This window comes from Natator depressus, chromosome 20 (genome assembly GCF_965152275.1).
Source record: "Natator depressus isolate rNatDep1 chromosome 20, rNatDep2.hap1, whole genome shotgun sequence".
Lineage (NCBI taxonomy): Eukaryota > Metazoa > Chordata > Testudines > Cheloniidae > Natator > Natator depressus.
In genome coordinates, this window is record NC_134253.1 from 23,626,859 (window position 1) to 23,645,649 (window position 18,791).

Below are 18,791 nucleotides of genomic sequence, written 5' to 3' on the forward strand. Positions count from 1 at the left end.
GCAGCGCTCCCTCTAGTGCAACACTAGGGGGCGCTGTGATGCAGGGAGCAAGGTGGGGGCTCAGTAAGGGGCGCTTGGCCCACACAGTCAGTGCTGACCCCAATGCCCCACTCTTGTGCGCGTGCATGCGACTCACAGCCCGCTGCTGGACGGGCTCAGCGCTGCCTGACTGTGTGTCATAGCCCCCGTAGTGCTAGTGTCTAACGGAGAGCCTCCCATACGTTCCTCCTCATAGTCAGCATCGGCCAGACTGGGCTGCTGCTCTCCCAGATCAGTGCCCTATGGCTAGGAGCCCCTGCCAGCCTCTTCAACTCTTCCTCCTCCCCCCAGGCCCTCCCTCCCATGAAGGCCCTGCCAGTTCTGGGTCCCTGAGGCGGCAAGAACTGGCCCAACCAAATAAGAAGGGAGAGAATTGGGGGGGGGGGGGGGCGGGGTACTCTGCAGGCTTGATGCTAGTGGGAGAGATTAGCAAGGCCTAGAGCGCCACCTCCTGGCTTCAAGGGGTATTGCAGGGTGTGTGTCTCCATCTCTGAAAACCTCTTAGCAGCTGAGGCTCTCCACATATGAATATCTCCTCCCTCCTAGGCAGCCGAACCCAGCCTTCCCCCCCACAAACACACACACACCCCAGGAGCCCACCTCACAGCTCCTGCCCCCACCCCGCTCCCTGGGGCCCTGCCCCCTCCTTCCTCTCCCTCTGGGGGCATCTGGTACCTGCCCTGGAAGTGATGGGGGACAGATCACTGGGCGGGGCGGCTCCTTGGCTCATACCTTTCCTTTGAAAGGCCAGACCGAGATTTGGGCAGGTCGGCTCAGCCCTAAAAATACCCCAAGTGGGGATCAAATTACCCGGAGAGCGGAGCTGGATATCACCGCTGGCCTTCCTGTATCAGGGGACGGGGTGCTGCTTCCTAGTGGAGAACAGACCTACTGCGGCTGCCAGTGAGGGGACCCGTGCGGGCGCTGCAGTGGTGGGAGCTGGGAGTTGCTGGAACTGAGGGTCAGGGGTTCTGGACCCCCCCCCCCCCCCGGCAGCTCTGGGTTTGGTTTAGATGCTGGGTTCATCCCCCCTGCTGGCCGTGATCCCTTCTGGGCTGGATATAGTCACTGGGTGACAGGGCATGGGGCCAGCCCTGACTGATCGGGGAGAGCACCCCACTCCCTGCGGCACCGTGCCGGGGTGAGCACAGCGCTGGCTGCGAGGGGAGAGCACCCCCAGCCTGCGTTGTTCATACCTGTTCAGCAGAAGCCCGGCGGGGGCTGTAAGTGATTCCTTGGGGGAATCACACACCCCACCCCACACACACACCCCTTGTGGTGTCGGGCCTCCACTTGATATTGCTTCACAAATGCTCTGGGGTCGGACCCATTGAAGAAAGTAGAACCATCCCCCTTCCCCCCCCAACCCCACCACTAGAGGGCCCCATAACACAGCAAATGCAGCTGGCTCCCTGCCCAGAGATACATGGATAGACCATCATAGAATCCTAGGACTGGAAGGGACCTCGGGAGGTCATCTAGTCCAGTCCCCTGCACTCATGGCAGGACTATATTTTATCTAGACCATCCCTGACAGGTGTTTGTCCATCCTGCTCTTAAAAATCCGCAATGATGGAGATTCCACAACCTCCCTGGGCAATTTATTCCAGTGCGTAACCGCCTTGACAGTTAGGAAATTTTTCCTAATGTCCAACCTAAACTGCCCTTGCTGCAATTTAAGCCCGTTGCTTCTTGTCCTATCTGCAGAGGTTAAGAAGAACAATTCTTCTCCCTCCTCCTTGTAACAACCTTTATGTACTTGAAAACTGTTCTCATGTCCCCTCTCAGTCTTCTCTTCTTCAGACTAAACAAACCCAATTTTTTCAATCTTCCCTCATAGGTCATGTTTTCTAGACCTTTAATCATTTGTGTTGCTCTTCTCTGGACTCTCTCCAATTTGTCCACATTCTTCCTGAAATGTGGCGCCCAGAACTGGACACAATACTCCCGTGGAGGCCTAATCAGCACGGAGTAGAGCGGAAGAATAACTTCTCGTGTCTTGCTCACAACACTCCTGCTAATACATCCCAGAATGATGTTGGCTTTTTTTGCAACAGAGTTACACTGTTGACTCATATTTAGCTTGTGATCCACTATGACCCCCAGATCTCTTTCCCCAGTACTCCTTCCTAGGCAGTCATTTCCCAGTTTGTATGTCTGCAACTAATTGTTCCTTCCTAAGTGGAGCACTTTGCATTTGTCCTTACTGAATTTCATCCCATTTACTTCAGACCATTTCTCCAGTTTGTCCAGATCATTTTGAATTATAAACCTATCCTCCAAAGCACTTGCAACCCCTCCCAGCTTCATATCGTCTGCAAACTTCATAAGTGTACTCTCTATGCCATTATCTAAATCACTGAGGAAGATATTGAACAGAACTGGACCCAGAACCGATCCCTGCGGGACCCCACTCGATATGCCATTCCAGCATGACTGAACCACTGATAACTACTCTCTGGGAATGGTTTTCTAACCAGTTTTGCACCCACCATATAGTAGAGTAGCTCCATCTAGGCTGTGTTTCCCTAGTTTGTTTATGAGAAGGTCATGTGAGAGAGTATCAAAAGCCTGACTAAAGTCAAGATATACCACATCTACCGCTTCCCCCCTATCCACAAGACTTGTTACCTTATCTATCTATCCATCCCTATACACTTGCATCCATCCATCTCAATACACACCCATCTATCTACCTACCTACCCATCCGTATACACACCTAGCTAGCTAGCTATCCTCAGACTTCTACCTATCCATCATGCTGTTTGTAGTGCCTGGGGGGGAGTGGGCCTCACTAATTACTATTAATACTCCATTAATCAACAGTAATTAATATGAATCAATCATGAATTATCCCAGAGAATCTCCCATCTTAATAAGTGACCCATGCCCTGAAAAAGTCCCGGCTCCCCCCGGGTGTCACTACAGCTCGATGCCCAGTAGGTGGCGAGAGGTCCCTAGCCAACGTTAACCCCTGACCAGAGGTGGAACGAATGCAGCAGGGCTCAGCTGAGGGGTGCCCAGCAGGGGGCAGTGCAGCCCTGGTGAGGGCCCTGCAGAACCCGCACTCATATCGCATCCAAGCAGCTTTGCAAACGCAGCCTGTCCTGATTCATGTGACCCACAGGTCTGGGGGAAGAGGGGTGGCTAAGGCATCCACAGCATCAGATCTGCAACCTCTTCCAAACACTGGGAGGGGACTGTCACCCGCCTCCCTCCCCCCATCCCAGCCCCTCTGGGTCTTCCCAAACCAATCCCAGATTCTTGTGGATAGAACCAGAAATAACTCCCCCCACCTAGCTCCTGCTGGGCACCCCCACTAGAGCCACTGGGGGAGGGAGGCTGACTGGGGAACCCGCCCTGAACACTCCTGTGTGAGAGAGATCTCCAGGGAAAGAAGTAGGCCAGAGCCGGGGAAAAGGGCAGCAGGAAGGGCCTCCAGGGAGCTCAGACCCGGGGCTGGTAACCCTCAGTCCCCCGCTGCTCTGCTCTCACCACCTGTTGCATCCTGCCCGAACCTGGGTCCCCCTCCCACAAGCCCCTACACAGGGTCATGCTCCATTACCCCCGGGCAGGGCTGAACCCAGCCATTCTGGCTCTTAGAGCAGGTGCTAATGGCTGTGACATTATACTTGGTTTGGCAACATCCATTTTTTCATGTTCTCTGTGTGTATCTATATCTTCCTACAGTATTTTCCACTGCATGCATCCGATGAAGTGGGGTTTAACCCACAAAAGCTTATGCCCACATAAATTTGTTAGTCTCTAAGGTGCCACAAGGACTCCTCGTTCTTTTTGCTGATACAGACTAACACGGCTACCACTCTGACACCTTGTACAAGAGCGATCACCTCTAGTCTGCTCACAGCCAGCCACCACCATTTAAATCACTCCCAGCTGAGTCCTCTAGCCAGCCACTCGTGAATTACACAGCAGAGCCACACCAGCAAATTCCCCGGCCCAGACTTTCCCCCAGAAATTGCACCTTGCACCCTCCGGGACAACACGAGCTCATATAAAACCTATCATCTGTCAACAGAAAATGACATTCACAAATCCTGTTATCCCAAATGGAGTTTCCCCAAAACACTTCAATCCCAACACACTGGTTTAGATAACACAGCAAAGCAAATGTATTGACTACAGAGAGATGAGTTTTAAGTGATTACAAGCAATGAGGCATAGAAGTCAGAATCGGTTACAAAGAGATAAAAGGTAAAACACAGCTAACACCAAACTTAACAAGCAATGTGAATGCAAAGCAAAGAACTCTCTCTGTCAGTTACAACAGCTTTACTCAAACTGGATGACTCTTTCAGCCAAGATCTCCCCCAGTCCAGTGCCCCTTCTTTTCTTCATCAAGTGTTGTCTACACCATTGGTAAAGAGAAAAGGAAAGAGATCATTTGGGCCAATTGCTTTCTCCTCTTAAAGCCTTCTCGAGAAACACCTCCAGCTGGGGTTCCTGAGACAAAAGGCCTGAGTGGAGGGGAACTCCCTGCTGTTTCTTTGTCCAGATGTAGATTTTTCTGCTCACACCCTCTTTCCTGCCAAAGAATGGCCACTTAACTAGGTGATGGTCCATTTGATTTCACTGACACCAGGCTGAGGCCTGGGCTAGCTTTTGTCACTGGGGAACTGGTTTGTCCTTGCTTGGAACCTGTCTTAGGCCACGTCTACACCAGCACTTAAAACTTTTTTCGCTCAGGATTGTGAAAAAACCCACACCCCTGAGTGACATAAGTTTTGCCGGCATAAGGGCTCAGGTGCACAGCACGATGTCGGCAAGAGACGCTCTCCGACCAACAGAGCTACTGCCACTCGTTGAGTTGGATGTATGATGTCAGTGGGAGAGCGCTCTCTCCCGTCGGCATAACACAGCTACACGGTACAGCTATGTCACTGGAAACTTGTCAGTGTAGACATGGCCTCAGAAGTATCCTACAGTGGAGCTCTATATCTTTACACCCAAAGCTGCCACACATATTCCATCCATACAATAATGATCAGCAAATTATGAGTTTTCAGATGGTACCTCACCAGGCATACTTTGTACAACATTCATCACCTGTCTATGAAAGGGGTGAACATAGGGGTACAGACTGTCACAGCTGGTACCCTCGGAGTCGCAAGGGCACGTAGCAATTTCACTGCTGCCGTAGTGGTCTGGTTTTAACCTACGCTGTCACTCTGCTGTGTTATCTGAGGCTTCAGCTTGTGGTGCGCAGGGTAATCAAGCGGGGAAGCTCCCACAATTTAACACTCAGAGCGAGGGCTCCTTTGTAGCCACAAGCCAGAGGATGGCGCTGGAGTACAGCAGTAATCATCTGGAGCTGTGTGGTTTAGCCTTTCATTTCCATCCACATAAAGACATGAGAGGCCTTCCCCTGGCTCAGCTCCAGCCCCAGGTTGGGGGGACTGGCTGGCTGGCTGGCTCAGGGAGGAGGAGAATGGGATCTGGGGCCTTTCCCCTGTAGGGGGCACCGGCTCTGATCTAGATTCTGGGCAGGGGACGGGACTGGCTGGCTCAGGGGGGCTGGGAATAGGATCTGTGTCCTTTCTCCTCGAAGGGGCACCAGTTTCTCTCCCCCACACAGGTGAGGCTGATCTAGATGAACCTATTCCCTAACCTGGAGCAACTGGCCTAGATGGGCCCCTTCCTGGTCTGATCTACCTGGCAACGCTAATGGTGAAGGAGCGGGGTCATCAGCACTCCCTGGTGCACAAGAATGGCCTCGCGGGCAGGGTGCTGCTCGCTCACAGGGGCAGGATACATCCAGGCCCAGCGCTTGGGCTGTTCCCCTGGGACGTATCGCTTCCCTCCAGAGAACAGTACTCAGGGAAACTTGGTACTTTTGGCCTACTTCCCCCGTGCTCCAGCCTGGTCTGTTACCCTAGAGCCCCCCATCTTTCCTGCTTGGCACCCCTGCTGCACCCTGTTTTCCAGCTCAGCCTTATAGGAGCTCCGCCACTTTTTTCCACCTATCTTCCCCCTCGCACTGCAGACTCCCACCCTCCTTCACTAAATCCCCAGGAAAAGCTTAATAAACCCCACAGTCATCTGTGGGGCAAGCAGAGCACGTCTTTCTTCTAGGGGGGGCGGGGGGAGTCTTGGGTGAGCACAGGCTGGGGATGCAGAGTGCATGGGGTTATTGGGGGGCGGGGGTGCTGAAGCTGGGGGCATGGGGTACTGAGATGGGGGTGCAGGGTGCACAGAGAGGGGATGCAGGCGGTGCTGAAGTTGAGGGTATGGAGAATTTGCGGGGGGGGGGGAAGGTGCCGCAGGCTAGTAGAGTTGGGGGAGGGGGGAAGCAGCCGGGGTGCAGCCATGGGCGCGCGCGCTGCACGGAGAGGGGCTCCGGAGCGCACTGGAGCTGGGGTGCAGCCATGGGCGCGCGCAGCGAGATGTAACACGCGCGGGGGGGCCGGGCAGCTCTGGCTCATGCGCAAATTGCACAGCGGCTCTCGCTGGCCCGCCCCTCCCCGTCTCCCCCGGGCTCCATTTAAAGGCGCATACGAGGCCGCGGAAGGCTTAAGGGAAGAGCCGCAGCCAGAGCGAGACCATGCGGGAGATCGTGCACCTCCAGGCCGGGCAATGCGGCAACCAGATCGGAGCCAAGGTCAGGGCGGGGCCGGGCCAAAGGGGGTGTAGGGAGGGGCCGTGGGGATCGGGACCCGGTGGTGGGAGCTGGGGTGGTGGGAAGTGGGGGGTCCGCAGGATCTCAGCCCGGCCCCTGGTGGGGCGGGTAAAGGCTTTGGGTCACCCCCTTTATCCTTGGGTTTGTCTTTCCCTGCCAGGGTCCCTGCGACCCCCACCGCTGTCAGTGCCCTGCTGATTGGGGAGACCCCTTACCAGGCGCTTGCGTGGGGGGCGGGGGCTGGTAACCTGATCGGGCAGCTAGTAGTTCTGTGCCCGGTGTGGGGGGGGCGGGGGCTGGCTGGGGTACCCCCCCGGGTCTGCCTGGGGTACCCCAAGTCCTTTCTGTGCCCCGATCCCGCCTGCCTGGAGAAGGACACGCCGAGCAGCTGTTTGCTGCAGTGAGGGGTGGGGTGGGCAGAAGGGCCGGTTCCCAGCCCCCCTGTCCCTGAAATAGCTGCGGATTCACGGGGCGGGCTGAAATAAAAGGGCGAGATAGCCAGGGGAGCAGCCCTTCCCCACCCACCCGGGACGAAAATGCAGGGTGTCCCGTCCCCGCCCCTCCCCCCCCTCGCTGCAGGAGAAGATCCGTGGAACAGGGGGGCGGGGCGGGGCAGAAATCTGCCAGTGCCGCATGAGTGGGGCTGGGTGGAGAGGCGGCCCTGCGCACACTCACAATGGCTCCCTTCGGGGAAACCTGCCCGTTGCAGGGAGCGCCTGTGGGGAGAGGTGGGAGCCTTGACCTGGCTTTTTGCTGGCCCTCTAGCCTTTTAAAATAGCCGCGCGCGCTTCCCCCTCGGTTTGCCCCATGGCAGGGGCAGCTGGGCAGGGTGGGTCTCTTGCAGTGGCATGAGGCCGGGGATGAACATGGCTTCCCCTGCTGCAGATGGAGAAGCCAAGCTTGCATGACGGGTCTGGAGCGGAGAGGGCCCCGGATCTGTCTGTCCGGCTCTTCCTGCACCCAGCCGGTGACTCACCAGAGAACGTGTGAATTAGTCACTGCCAGGCAGGAATGGGGCGCAGGATCGGGTGGCAGGGAGATTCCTGGCCAGGCGGGCAGGGATGTGCCGGCCCAGCTGCCAGGCGGGGAAAGAGATCTGAGCAATGCGGGAATAATGCAGAGCCTTTCCCTTGGGAAAGCTGCTCCTCTCAAATGCCTGAGTGACCCACCCATCCCGGAGGGGGCAGAAACAGGGATGCGGCTCTGGCCCGAGCCTCCCCTGCCAGATCTCCCCTGACCGGTACAGTCTGATGCTAGACAGCATATGGCAGCTCCCCCCACCACCACCACCAGTCGCTGCACATGTTGGCAGAAAGGCCCATTTCTCTTTATTGGACCAATCGCCCCATGCTGGAGCGGACAGGGGCTGCGATGGCAAAGCACCAGACCTGTACCAGGTCTCTCTCTCTCCACGAAGTGAATCTGAAAGGCTGGCGTGGCTGTCTCTGATCAGGAGCTTGGCTTTAGTGTCGGTTGCACCTGTTAAATGGACTCCACTCCAGCCCCTTAGCCCCTGTCTAGGTTGGAGTCCTGGTCCACTTGTCTCTCTCATCGTCCTCCAGCTGGGGTATTAAATCCCTGCAGTCCTCCCACCATTGTCTCTGGCTGCCCAAATGGAAGCCAGATCCCCTGGCACGCCAAGCCCGGGGGCGCCTTGGATCAAAATGCCGAGCTGTGGTGGGGAGCAGAGTGGCTTGTTGGCAGCCAGTGCCGGAGCCACCCTGGGGGAATCTTGCCAGCTCTGGTATGGTGACGTCCCCAGGGCGTCTGGCAGGTCAGGGTGCTGCTGGTTTGCGGGTGGGAGCTGAGGGTGTAAAGTTGTGAGCATTGGGGAGCAAACAGGGGTGGGAGAGCCCCTCCCAGCCCTAGTCAGCGATGAATCTCCTCTCCTCAAAGGCACTGAGTGCTGGGAGTTGGTTCGCTCCCTGCCTGATGCTGCCGTAGTTGCATGACTGATCCAGAAGCTGCACGTTCACTTAAGGCGGGGGCCTTATCCCCGGCATGCACTTGGGGGGGGCCTTATCGGCTGAGCTGGTACCTCGCCTGCCTGGCATTGCATCAGCATTGTAAATCCTTTGTTACGGGGGAGGCGGAGAAAAAAAATCTCAGAACCAGAGTAATTCACCAGTCGCGGCCTAGCTGAAAGGGCAGCTTCCCCTGCCCGGGGAGGGATTCCAGAGCGTGGAGTCCATAGGACTAAGGCCAAAGAGCTGGGAGCCTGGAGCACTGGTTGGAGAGGGCGGATCTGGCCCTACAAGGCTGCTGTGGGCTGGTGACTGCCTCAAACAGGGAGTTCTCCCAGGCACTCAGAACCGTGGTTGGCCTCGGCCCGGAGTTTCTTGATCTGTCTAGCAAGGCCTTGTGCGGGGATGGCCTGGTGGCTTGGCCAGAGGCTGGGCGGCGTTGGCTCATGCCAATAGGTTGCGGGGGCAGGCCCAGAGCATCATGCCAAGTCACCAGGTGGGGCGGACTTGCCCTGCTCCCAGTGGAAGTGGGGCGCATCCTGATGCGGGCCACATTGCCTCTCCGGGTGGGGCCACTGACAATGGGGTGCGGTGGCTGGGGTGTCCGGCTGCTCCATCTGCACTGGGGGGACGTGTCCTAGGATCGCCCCCATTCTCCTAATAGACACTTGATCTACAGGGTCAATCTAAAAGTCTCTGGCAGCCCTGCTTGCCTGCGGTGTTTTTCCCCGTCCTCCCCCTCTTCTCCCCCCCAACCCTCGCCTGGCTAAGGCTGCTGGTGGGTGTTGCTAGGATGGCTTCGGGGATGCAGATCCAGCCCACTCCGATTGCTTTGGGGATGCAGATCCAGCCCACTCAGCTTGCACTTCTCCAAACATCTGCCCACCCCGGGATCTGAAGGCTTTTAACCAAAACCGGGAAAAAGACACCCAGCCATGTTGCATGGGGGTGGCTGATGTGTATTTGGGGGGGGGGGGTGGATTCTGCCCTGTGTGGCTATGGGAAGCCTGGCCCCATCTGGTAATGGGATCAAGGCTCATGTTCCCACATGCCTCCTGCAGACAGAACAAAGCTCGGATTTAAACTGCCCCTGCGGTGTACAGGCCCCTCCGCAAAGAGGGCTGGCGCTGCCCCTCCCCCGCCCTCTTTCAATGGCCTGTCTCTTTAAAAAGCCAAACCTGTCAGGCCAGGGCTGGTGCAGGGTGGAGGAATCTGCATGGGGATGGGGGGTTATTTTTGGATCCCTGCTGGTGTTGGTGGGGGGAGGGGAGTTCAGTGGAATCTGGATGGGGGGGGCTGTCCCCTGGAGGGAGGCTGAAATGAGCTCAATGGCTTGTTTCACCCCTTGTTTTTAGGGGTTCAGTTCCTCCTGCGGAGGCCGGTTGCTTGCAAACCCCCCCAAGATACCAATTCTCCTTCCCAGCCCTGTACACCAGCAGGGAATGGAACCCCTGAAATTGAGGGGTGAAGCCAGGCACCAGAATAGCTCCCTCCACTTATTTTTGTTGCATCCTTGGCCCCCCAAAATGTGCCCCAATTCTGGCCAGTTGGGATCCAACCCCCAATTCTAGGGTAGGGCCCTGCTGCCTCCTCACACCCCAGCTGCAGCCAGCCAGGATCTGAGACCCCTGAAATATTAGCCCAGCAAGAGGGGAGACTTGCAGTCTACAATTTCCCCCTGCCCCATGCTTCAGATTTTAGAAGAGGGACAACCCTACCCCTGATCTTCATCCCCATCCCTCCTGGGTTCTAGCCTCCACTCCAGTGTGGGGTCTAGTGCCTGGGGGGTGGAGGGAAGGATGCCTGGGTTCTATTCCTGGATCTAGGGGTGCTGGCAAGGGGGGCACCCCTTCCTGTAGCATGTGGTGGTGGGAGCAGAGGGGTAAGTGACAGCGCGAAGACCAGGTAGAGGAGGGGAGTGGGTGCCTGCTGTCCTGGGGGTTTTTTAAGGGGTGTGTATGGGGGGGGGGGTCTGCTTCTTTGCTGTCCCCCCAGGTTCTGCCTTAGCAGATTCCTTGCCACCCACCCCCACTTCCTCCCATGTTGCCAGCACCGGGTATAAATAGAACCTGCTGCAGCATAGTGGTGAGATCGAAAGAGGCGAGGGCTTGCGGCTCCATTTTAGAGCCATGCTGCAGAATGGCAGGGAGGGATTGCTGGGCGGGTGCCAGCTGGGGGGCGGGGGTGTGTGTGTGTGTGTGTGTGTGTAAATCTCCTGCTGGACAATAGACTGGTGTTCGATCCGTGCTGATTTCTTTTGACCTGAATGTTGCAATTCCGTCTTCTCTCTCTCCCCCCCCCCCCACCCGCCAGATACAGACCTGATTGTTAGCCCCCCCCCCTCTGGGAGAAGAGTGTGGGGTCTAGTGGCTAGGGTTCGGGGGGGAAGGGGTGGCTGGGTTCTATTCCTGGCTCTGGGAGGGGAGCTAGCGAAGGGGGCAGGGCTGCGAATCCCGATTCCTGGGTTCTCTCCTAACGGGGAGGAAGCTGGGTTTCATGGCTAGAGAGTGGGACTGGGAGTTGGACTTCTGGATTCTTGAGCTGGGAGTATTCTAGTGGTGAGAGAAGCGGGGGAGCCAGGGCTCCGTCCTGGGTCCTCCACCCCCTCTCCAGTTCTGCCTGCGAGTGCAGGTGGATTGATCCCCCACCTACAATAAGGGGATCAGCCAGTTGAAAGCTGCTGTCGTTTAAGCTGATCCTACAAAAGGGGGCCTTGTACCTTCCAGGAGGGCCCGGGTGGCCATGTGGTGCTTGAGAGTGGCACCAATGCCATCTGTTGCCCTGGTCTGCGGGATGTCCCATTACCCTGCAAATTCCCCTGGGTTCACAGGCACTTAACCCAAGCACCCAACTGTACGTTAGACCAACACTTCCAGGGTCGCTGTTCCACGACTGATCAAATCACAAGAACCCCGCCCTGGGGAGCGCCCTTGCAAACAACCTTCCAGAGATTTCCTGAAACGTACCAGCTCTGACAGTCTCGCATCCCTCCCGATGGCTCCGTGTGGGCTGGGATGAAAGAGACCTGGCTTCAGTTCACATCTGAGCTCTCAAACCCAGCCGTGATGGGCGGTAAATTCTCCTGACAATCTGGATTTTAAGCTCCCTAGATGGGAGCAGAGCCCTTGAAAATCTAGTTCTAAACTCCCTTGAAAACATTGCCCTTAATCTTTCTCTGCCTCAGTTTCCCCATCTGTCTATAAGGGAGATAACCCTTTCTTTGCCGTGCCTATTCTACCTTGTAAGCATTTGAGGCAGGGACTGTGTGTGTGTGTGTGTGTGTGTACAGACCCTAGCCCAGTTGGAGCCCTGATTTTCTTGGGTTTGAGGTCTTTAGTACTTCTGGAATTTTAAAAAAGCCAGACACTTGTCCTGGGGAAATGGGGTAAGCCAGTTTCTCCACCCCACCCCCCCCAGTCTCCCCCAGCAAGCCGGTTCTGAGTGAAGTACTAACCCAGCTTGTGGAAAGTGACAGATAATACCGCCAGTGTCCCTGTAACTGGTGCAAATGCCACCTGCAGTTAGCCTAGCTATGATGACAGCTTGATAAATAAATTACACTCCCATCTCCCTGGCTGAGGTGCAGAGACCACTGAAAGCAAATACAATATGCTCCTTACAATGAAGGCACCACAGACCCAGGTATTCGATCAGTTTTCCTAAAAGGATCTGAGGCAGGCAGATGCTAATAACTCAGCGGGTGGGGGGAGAAGGGGATGATATGGCAGGTATCTAGTTGCACCTTCTCACAGAGGAGGGGGGCTGCTGCAACAGCTATCAAGCTGAGGCAGACCTGGCTAGAGCAGGTTTAATGATCATGCTTCAGGGCACCTTCCAGTCACCAGCTAGCGGTCAGGAAAGAATAAATCTCTCATGTGGCAGGTTAGTGTTGCATAAGCTTGGGTGGGTTTCTCTGCAGCCAGCCCTGGTGCCAGGCTAGATCCAGTCTGCAATTGCTCGTGGAAGGGTTTGATTATGTGATTTCTTTTAACCCCTTCCTCCACCCTCTCCTGCAGTTTTGGGAAGTCATCAGTGATGAGCATGGCATAGACCCCACCGGTACCTACCATGGAGACAGTGACCTGCAACTGGAGAGGATCAATGTGTATTACAATGAGGCTTCAGGTACAGAGTCCGGAGGCGTGGGTGGAATTGTGGGGGTGGGGGTCTCTAACCACAGCCTGTCTGTGACTAGTGGGTCTAGAGGGATCTCCCCTATTAACATTCAACTTCCCGGAGGGTGCTTAAAGCTTCGTGGCTAGTTCCTTTTTTAATGTCACGCTGGGAGGGCAGTGGCCTGGTTGGGAGTGCACCCTAGTGGGTGGAACACAGGACCAGGGAGTCAGAACTCCTGGGTCCTATGCCCAGCTCTGGGAGGGGAGTGGAGTCCAGTGGTCACCGCAGGGGACTAGGAAGCAGGAATCCTGGGTTCTCTCCCCTGCTGTGAGCTCTTGTCAGATCACTCAAGTGCTTCATTTCCTCTCCTCTTCAAATAGCGAGTGCCCAGGTTTTGTGGGGGTGGACACGAGGCTGAATGCTCCTTCCTGGTGCGCTATGAGAGCCTCTGACGCACGGCGATACTTGCAAAGTGAGAAGCAAATTGCTGGCAGCACCTGCCCTCAGTGGAGAGTTTGGGGGGCCGGGGGAGGGAGTGTGGTGGGGGGGGGGGGGCTCAGCAGCTAGTATGGCTACATTTGTAGCAATCCATTGCTTGGGGGAGGAGAGGAAACACCCCTGCAATGCACACACCTTGGTCTCAGGCCTACTGAGGTGAACTCGGTGCTTGGCCCCACCCGCCAGCTAGAAGCTCCCAGGGCAGATGGGTGACACAACCTGTGATGACAACCCGGCCTCCTGAAAGCATCTGATCTCTCTCTCCCCAAGGTGGGAAGTACGTGCCCAGGGCAGTCCTGGTGGACCTGGAACCTGGGACCATGGACTCAGTCCGATCTGGTCCTTTTGGGCAGATCTTCAGGCCTGACAACTTTGTCTTCGGTAAGGTGGGCAGCACTGAGTTGCTGGGGTCTCGGGGGGTGGGTGGGGGTCCCCAGCAATGCAGGAACAGCTGAGGTGCCCTGCAAGTTTCTTCCCCAAATAGCTCCATCTGTAATTGGATAGTTTCTCCACCGCTTGGCAGGGGGTCCCCTCTCGGTGGGACCTGTGTTTCAGGGACAAGGGGAGTCCCTAGAGGGTAGGTTAATGATCATGACCCCACAAGCTACCCATGGAGGAGACTGACTTCCCCCCCCCCCCCCGTCACGGAGTCCCCGGGCGATGCTCTGGAACTGCTCCATACGAAGCCAGTCAGGACTTTGGGGGAGCCTCCTCTTTCTGAGCAGCCTGTGTCTCCAGGGCAAGAAGCTCACACGGCTTCCATCTTCCTGGGTCTGACCTCGGAGCATTCAGCATCCCCTGCCCCTCCGTGCGCTTCCCACAGCGAGTCCGCCCAGGTGGGGTCCTGGGGAAGCCGGAGGGCCCTGCCCCCCAACTCCGCAGTCAGACGTGACTCTCAGCCAGCCAGTAAAACAGAAGGTTTATTAGATGACAGGGACATGGTCTAAAACAGAGCTTGTGGGTACAGAGACCAGGACCCCTCAGTCAAGTCTATCTTGGGGGGCAGGGAGGCCAGAGCCCCATCTGGGCCTCCCTCCATTTCCGCAGCCAGTTCCAAACTGAAACTCTCCCGCCCTTCCTCTGGCCTTTGTCTCTTTCACGGGCCAGGAGGCCACCTGATCTTTGTTCTCCAACACCTTCAGTTGGCACCTTTGCAGAGGAGGGGCCCAGGCCATCAGGAGACAGGGTGTCGGCCATTCTCTGTGCAGACACCATCACAATGGCCCCCTAGGGCTCTGCAAGAATCACTCACCATTATCCCACCACCTAGATACTTAAGAACTGCATAGGGGAAACTGAGGCACCCACACAGTATTCAGAGAAAACATTAAGAACATTCCCACTTTGTCACACCCCCCACAAGGCGGGAGGGGCAGGGCCTGTGGAGGGCCAGTCTATTCCGAGGTCAGCCTGTTTTCTCCCAGCTGGTGGGTGATGGCTTCTGTCCCTGCATTCCCTGTCCCCACCAAGAAGGGGTGACAATGAGATGGTTAGGAAAGGTGGGGCTTGGGTTATGGGTGGGGTTTGGGGTACCACCCCGCTGTCCCTCTCCAACTTGACCCCTTGGGCTCCTGTGCTGGTTCTGGCCAGCGGTGTGCCCTAGTGGTGAGAGCAGTGGCTGGGGGAAGGGAGAAGCCAGGACTCCAGAGTTCTCAGAAAACTGACTGTCTTTTCTGGGGAGGAAATCTCTCAAAAGTGATCTGGGTGGGGTAGAACTTGCTGAAGAAGCTCAGAGCATGTGTGAATTGCTTTTAATTACTGGGCAAGGCACTTTAATTAACAACCCCCACCTACACCGTCTGCATCTTCAGGAAGGAATTGGAGAGCCCCAAGGCATTGGCTGATTCATTCAGCTGTGGATTTTTGCCAGTGTCTGGATCCCATGTCGGACCAGATGGTGCAGGATCTGAAAGCTGCAGGGTTACCCCAGGCTCTCCAGTGACATGTCCAGGCTTCTGAGCAGGGGATGGGGCTAAGAAGCTGAAGTCTCGGAAAGGGGGCAGTGTCAAACTTCGGCCCTCTTTCAGCAGGCCCAACCTTTGTGGCACCATGAAGGGGCTGGAGCTCCAGCGGGTGGGTGCTTGGCGCTGTCTGAATTGGGCCACACCAGAGCCAGTCTTGGCTGGAGAAGTTATTGCACAGTTGTGAGGCTGCAGCACCAGGTGGGGGTGTTGTCCCCTGGCTCCCCGCCAGTCTGTGTGCTTCCTTCCTGTCCTGTCATGGGCAATCTAGTTTCCTTGGTCCTCTGCCCCATCCTGCTGAAAGGGCTGGTTGTGTCTGGCAGCTGTGTGCACACAATGAACTGTCCAGGGGGCCCATGTGTCAAGTTTGGTGGAACTCAGCCCTGGGATCGTCCATTGAGCCCCCAAGGTTGAGATCTGCTAAACTCAACACACAGGCCTTCAACAGAGACCATGTCCAACCCTCAATCAAGGGTTGGCTTGGTAGAGGGTGGAAACTCCCATCTCTCCCCCCCCCCCCCCCCCCAGCCATGCAACTCTTGGTGCTCCTGGAATGGAACTGGACCCCTCTCCAGTTGATTTAATTGGGGATTTAATTGGGGATTGGTCCTGCTTTGAGCAGGGGGTTGGACTAGACCTCCTGAGGTCCCTTCCAACCCTGCTATTCTATGATTCCCCACCTTCCTTGCCGCCTAGGTCAGAGCGGAGCTGGTAACAACTGGGCCAAGGGTCACTACACGGAGGGGGCCGAGCTGGTGGACTCGGTGCTGGACGTGGTGAGGAAGGAGGCGGAGAGCTGCGACTGCCTGCAGGGCTTCCAGCTGACCCACTCGCTGGGCGGCGGCACCGGCTCGGGCATGGGCACGCTGCTGATCAGCAAGATCCGGGAGGAGTACCCCGACCGTATCATGAACACCTTCAGCGTGGTGCCGTCGCCCAAGGTCTCGGACACGGTGGTGGAGCCCTACAACGCCACCCTGTCCGTCCACCAGCTGGTGGAGAACACGGACGAGACCTACTGCATCGACAACGAGGCCCTGTACGACATCTGCTTCCGCACCCTCAAGCTCACCACCCCCACCTACGGCGACCTCAACCACCTGGTCTCGGCCACCATGAGCGGCGTCACCACCTGCCTCCGTTTCCCCGGGCAGCTCAACGCCGACCTCCGCAAACTGGCCGTCAACATGGTGCCCTTCCCTCGCCTCCACTTCTTCATGCCCGGCTTTGCCCCCTTGACCAGCCGCGGCAGCCAGCAGTATCGGGCCTTGACCGTGCCGGAGCTGACCCAGCAGATGTTTGACGCCAAGAACATGATGGCGGCCTGTGACCCCCGCCACGGGCGCTACCTGACGGTGGCGGCCGTCTTCCGCGGCCGCATGTCCATGAAGGAGGTGGACGAGCAGATGCTGAACGTGCAGAACAAGAACAGCAGCTACTTCGTGGAGTGGATCCCCAACAACGTCAAGACGGCCGTGTGCGACATCCCGCCCCGCGGGCTCAAGATGGCCGCCACCTTCATTGGCAACAGCACGGCCATCCAGGAGCTCTTCAAGCGCATCTCGGAGCAGTTCACCGCCATGTTCCGCCGCAAGGCTTTCCTCCACTGGTACACCGGCGAGGGCATGGACGAGATGGAGTTCACCGAGGCGGAGAGCAACATGAATGACCTGGTCTCCGAATACCAGCAGTACCAGGATGCCACGGCTGAGGAAGGCGAGTTCGAAGAGGAAGCAGAGGAAGAAATGGCATAGACCTTCCCGTTCCCTCTGTCCCCCGACACACGCACCTTGTGCCCACCAGTCCTACCGAACCAATGGACCACGTTGCCCCTGCTGGCATAGGCTTGAATGTTCTCCACCCAGCGAGAAACCGATAAGAGCTTGGTGCAAACCCTGCCCCCTACTGGTAGGTTGGGGAAGTTCAAGGTGTCTGTGAGGCAGTGGGAGGGTTTGTCGGCCTTGTTTGGGAATTGGCAGCAAGTGGTAATAGGTCTAGGTAAAACTGTCAGTCTCTTCCCTTTTCATCCACCGCATCTCGCCCTCCAGAAACACAGCTCTCCTGCAGTGAATTCTGTCTTCATGTCATGTACAGTCATGTGATTTCTCTTTCTTTCCAGAGATGAGTATGCACTAACTCGTCACTTGCTCTTTTTTGTTTGTTGTTGTTTTTGTGCTGGGCTTAAAATAAAACTAGAGGATCATGGAACTCATGGGGGGGGAGGGTTTTGTGGGAAGGGGCAGGGTAAGGAATTGATCTCCAGGGTGGCAGTCCCCCCCCAAACCCCCTCCAAGATCTTTCTGCTTTCGAAACAGTTTGTCTGTGTATGTTTCCACAATAAAATATTGAATAATATTAAAGTGCAAGCGTGCTGGTCTCTTTCTCACAAAGATCAGCCACAAATGGGCACACTACAGGATGCTTGGGGGGTGCAGGGGGGCCCATATTCTATCAAAGAATGTTATTGATAAGTGCTGTGATCCTATCCATCCATAAATACCCACAGGTGGTGGGGAAGGTTTGGGCTTCCATTTTTGGTTGGAATATGCTGATTGTCCATATCAAGATCTTCAAGGGATCCTAGTGGGTAGCGCGCGCTCCCTAGAGATGCGGGCAAGAGGGCACCAAGCTATTGACTCTTCTGGGGTGGCTCTTTTATTGCAGGGGGGAGGTGGAGAAAACCTCAAAGGTCTTGATTTTCCTCCTGCTGTGCCATGGGATGGGAAAGCCAATTTCCACCTGCCTCTATGGATAATGGTCATGTCTACCCTTAAAGTCTGGGCTCCAATTAACTCCATGAGTCTCCGTTCGGTAGGGTGGGAGGTGGATGGAACCAAGGCTGCGGGCTCAAGTCCAACTCCCCTTCCGCCTAGTTGCCCAAACTCTGGGTCATAGTCCCTGTTCCTAGTAGACATATTCATGCTGCAGCCTTAACAGCTAGACCATGTTCTCTTAGGTGCTTCAATACCATCATAATGGGGGGCCAAAGAGCACCCATGGGTGCTCTGAAGCTATCACCGTATTACAGGTGGATGGAGTATGGGTCAAGGTCAGGTGGAGTCTGGTAGAGCAGGGAACTGACCTGTCTTGCAGGCTCCAGGGGACCCCCACCCCCATGGTCATGGTGGAGCCCCACTGGCATGGGGGTGCAGAAGGCTGGGTTAGGGTGGCCACATGGCACCCAATGTTGCTCATGGCTCCAGAATCCTGCTCATCCTCCCTGCAGCCTCAGAGGCTGCTGCCACTAGCCACGGGCAACAAAACTGGCAAAGAGGCCAGCTGGGGTGGGGTCAAGCTCTCTGTGCTGGAGAGGCTGGGGTCATTGCATGTAGGGGGCAGCTCAGCAGTCCAGCTGGGGCAGGCCGTCTCTGGTCTCCCACCGTGTTGCAGCCCCTCGGGCCGCCCAGCAAGGCAAGGGCGGGCACACTGCTGCTGCCATGCCAACCCCCCCAGGCAGCTGGCGAGGGAGCGCGAGACCCAGGAGGCAGTGGTGGGGCTGAGGCAGGTACCAGGGTCATGTCTGCAAAGGGCTTGAAGCTCCTGGATTGGGTTTGGGCTCAGCTCTGGGGTGGGCT

At 56.5% G+C, this 18,791-nt stretch overlaps 1 protein-coding gene across 2 annotated transcripts; it reads left to right on the forward strand.

Moving 5' to 3' along the window:
* The first annotated feature begins 6,499 nt into the window (after window positions 1–6,499).
* TUBB4A (tubulin beta 4A class IVa) lies at window positions 6,500–17,437 on the forward strand. Of its 2 annotated transcripts, XM_074935672.1 has the most exons (4): window positions 6,500–6,659; window positions 12,658–12,766; window positions 13,526–13,636; window positions 15,913–17,436. In XM_074935672.1, the coding sequence occupies exons 1-4, from the start codon at window positions 6,603–6,605 to the stop codon at window positions 16,968–16,970; spliced, it is 1,335 nt and encodes a 444-aa protein (XP_074791773.1). In that variant the 5' UTR covers window positions 6,500–6,602; the 3' UTR covers window positions 16,971–17,436. The 2 variants fall into 2 exon arrangements, with proteins under 2 accessions (XP_074791773.1, XP_074791774.1); XM_074935673.1 differs by lacking the exon at window positions 13,526–13,636 and having other exon boundaries at window positions 15,913–17,437.
* The last annotated feature ends 1,354 nt before the right edge of the window (window positions 17,438–18,791 follow it).

Excerpts from the sequence above, each read along its gene's own strand:
- TUBB4A (XM_074935672.1), top strand. The coding sequence starts at position 6,603 with ATGCGGGAGATCGTGCACCTCCAGGCCGGGCAATGCGGCAACCAGATC. Across the intron at positions 6,660-12,657 it reads GCAACCAGATCGGAGCCAAG|TTTTGGGAAGTCATCAGTGA; the intron begins GTCAGGGCGGGG and ends CCTCTCCTGCAG. Across the intron at positions 12,767-13,525 it reads GTATTACAATGAGGCTTCAG|GTGGGAAGTACGTGCCCAGG; the intron begins GTACAGAGTCCG and ends TCTCTCCCCAAG.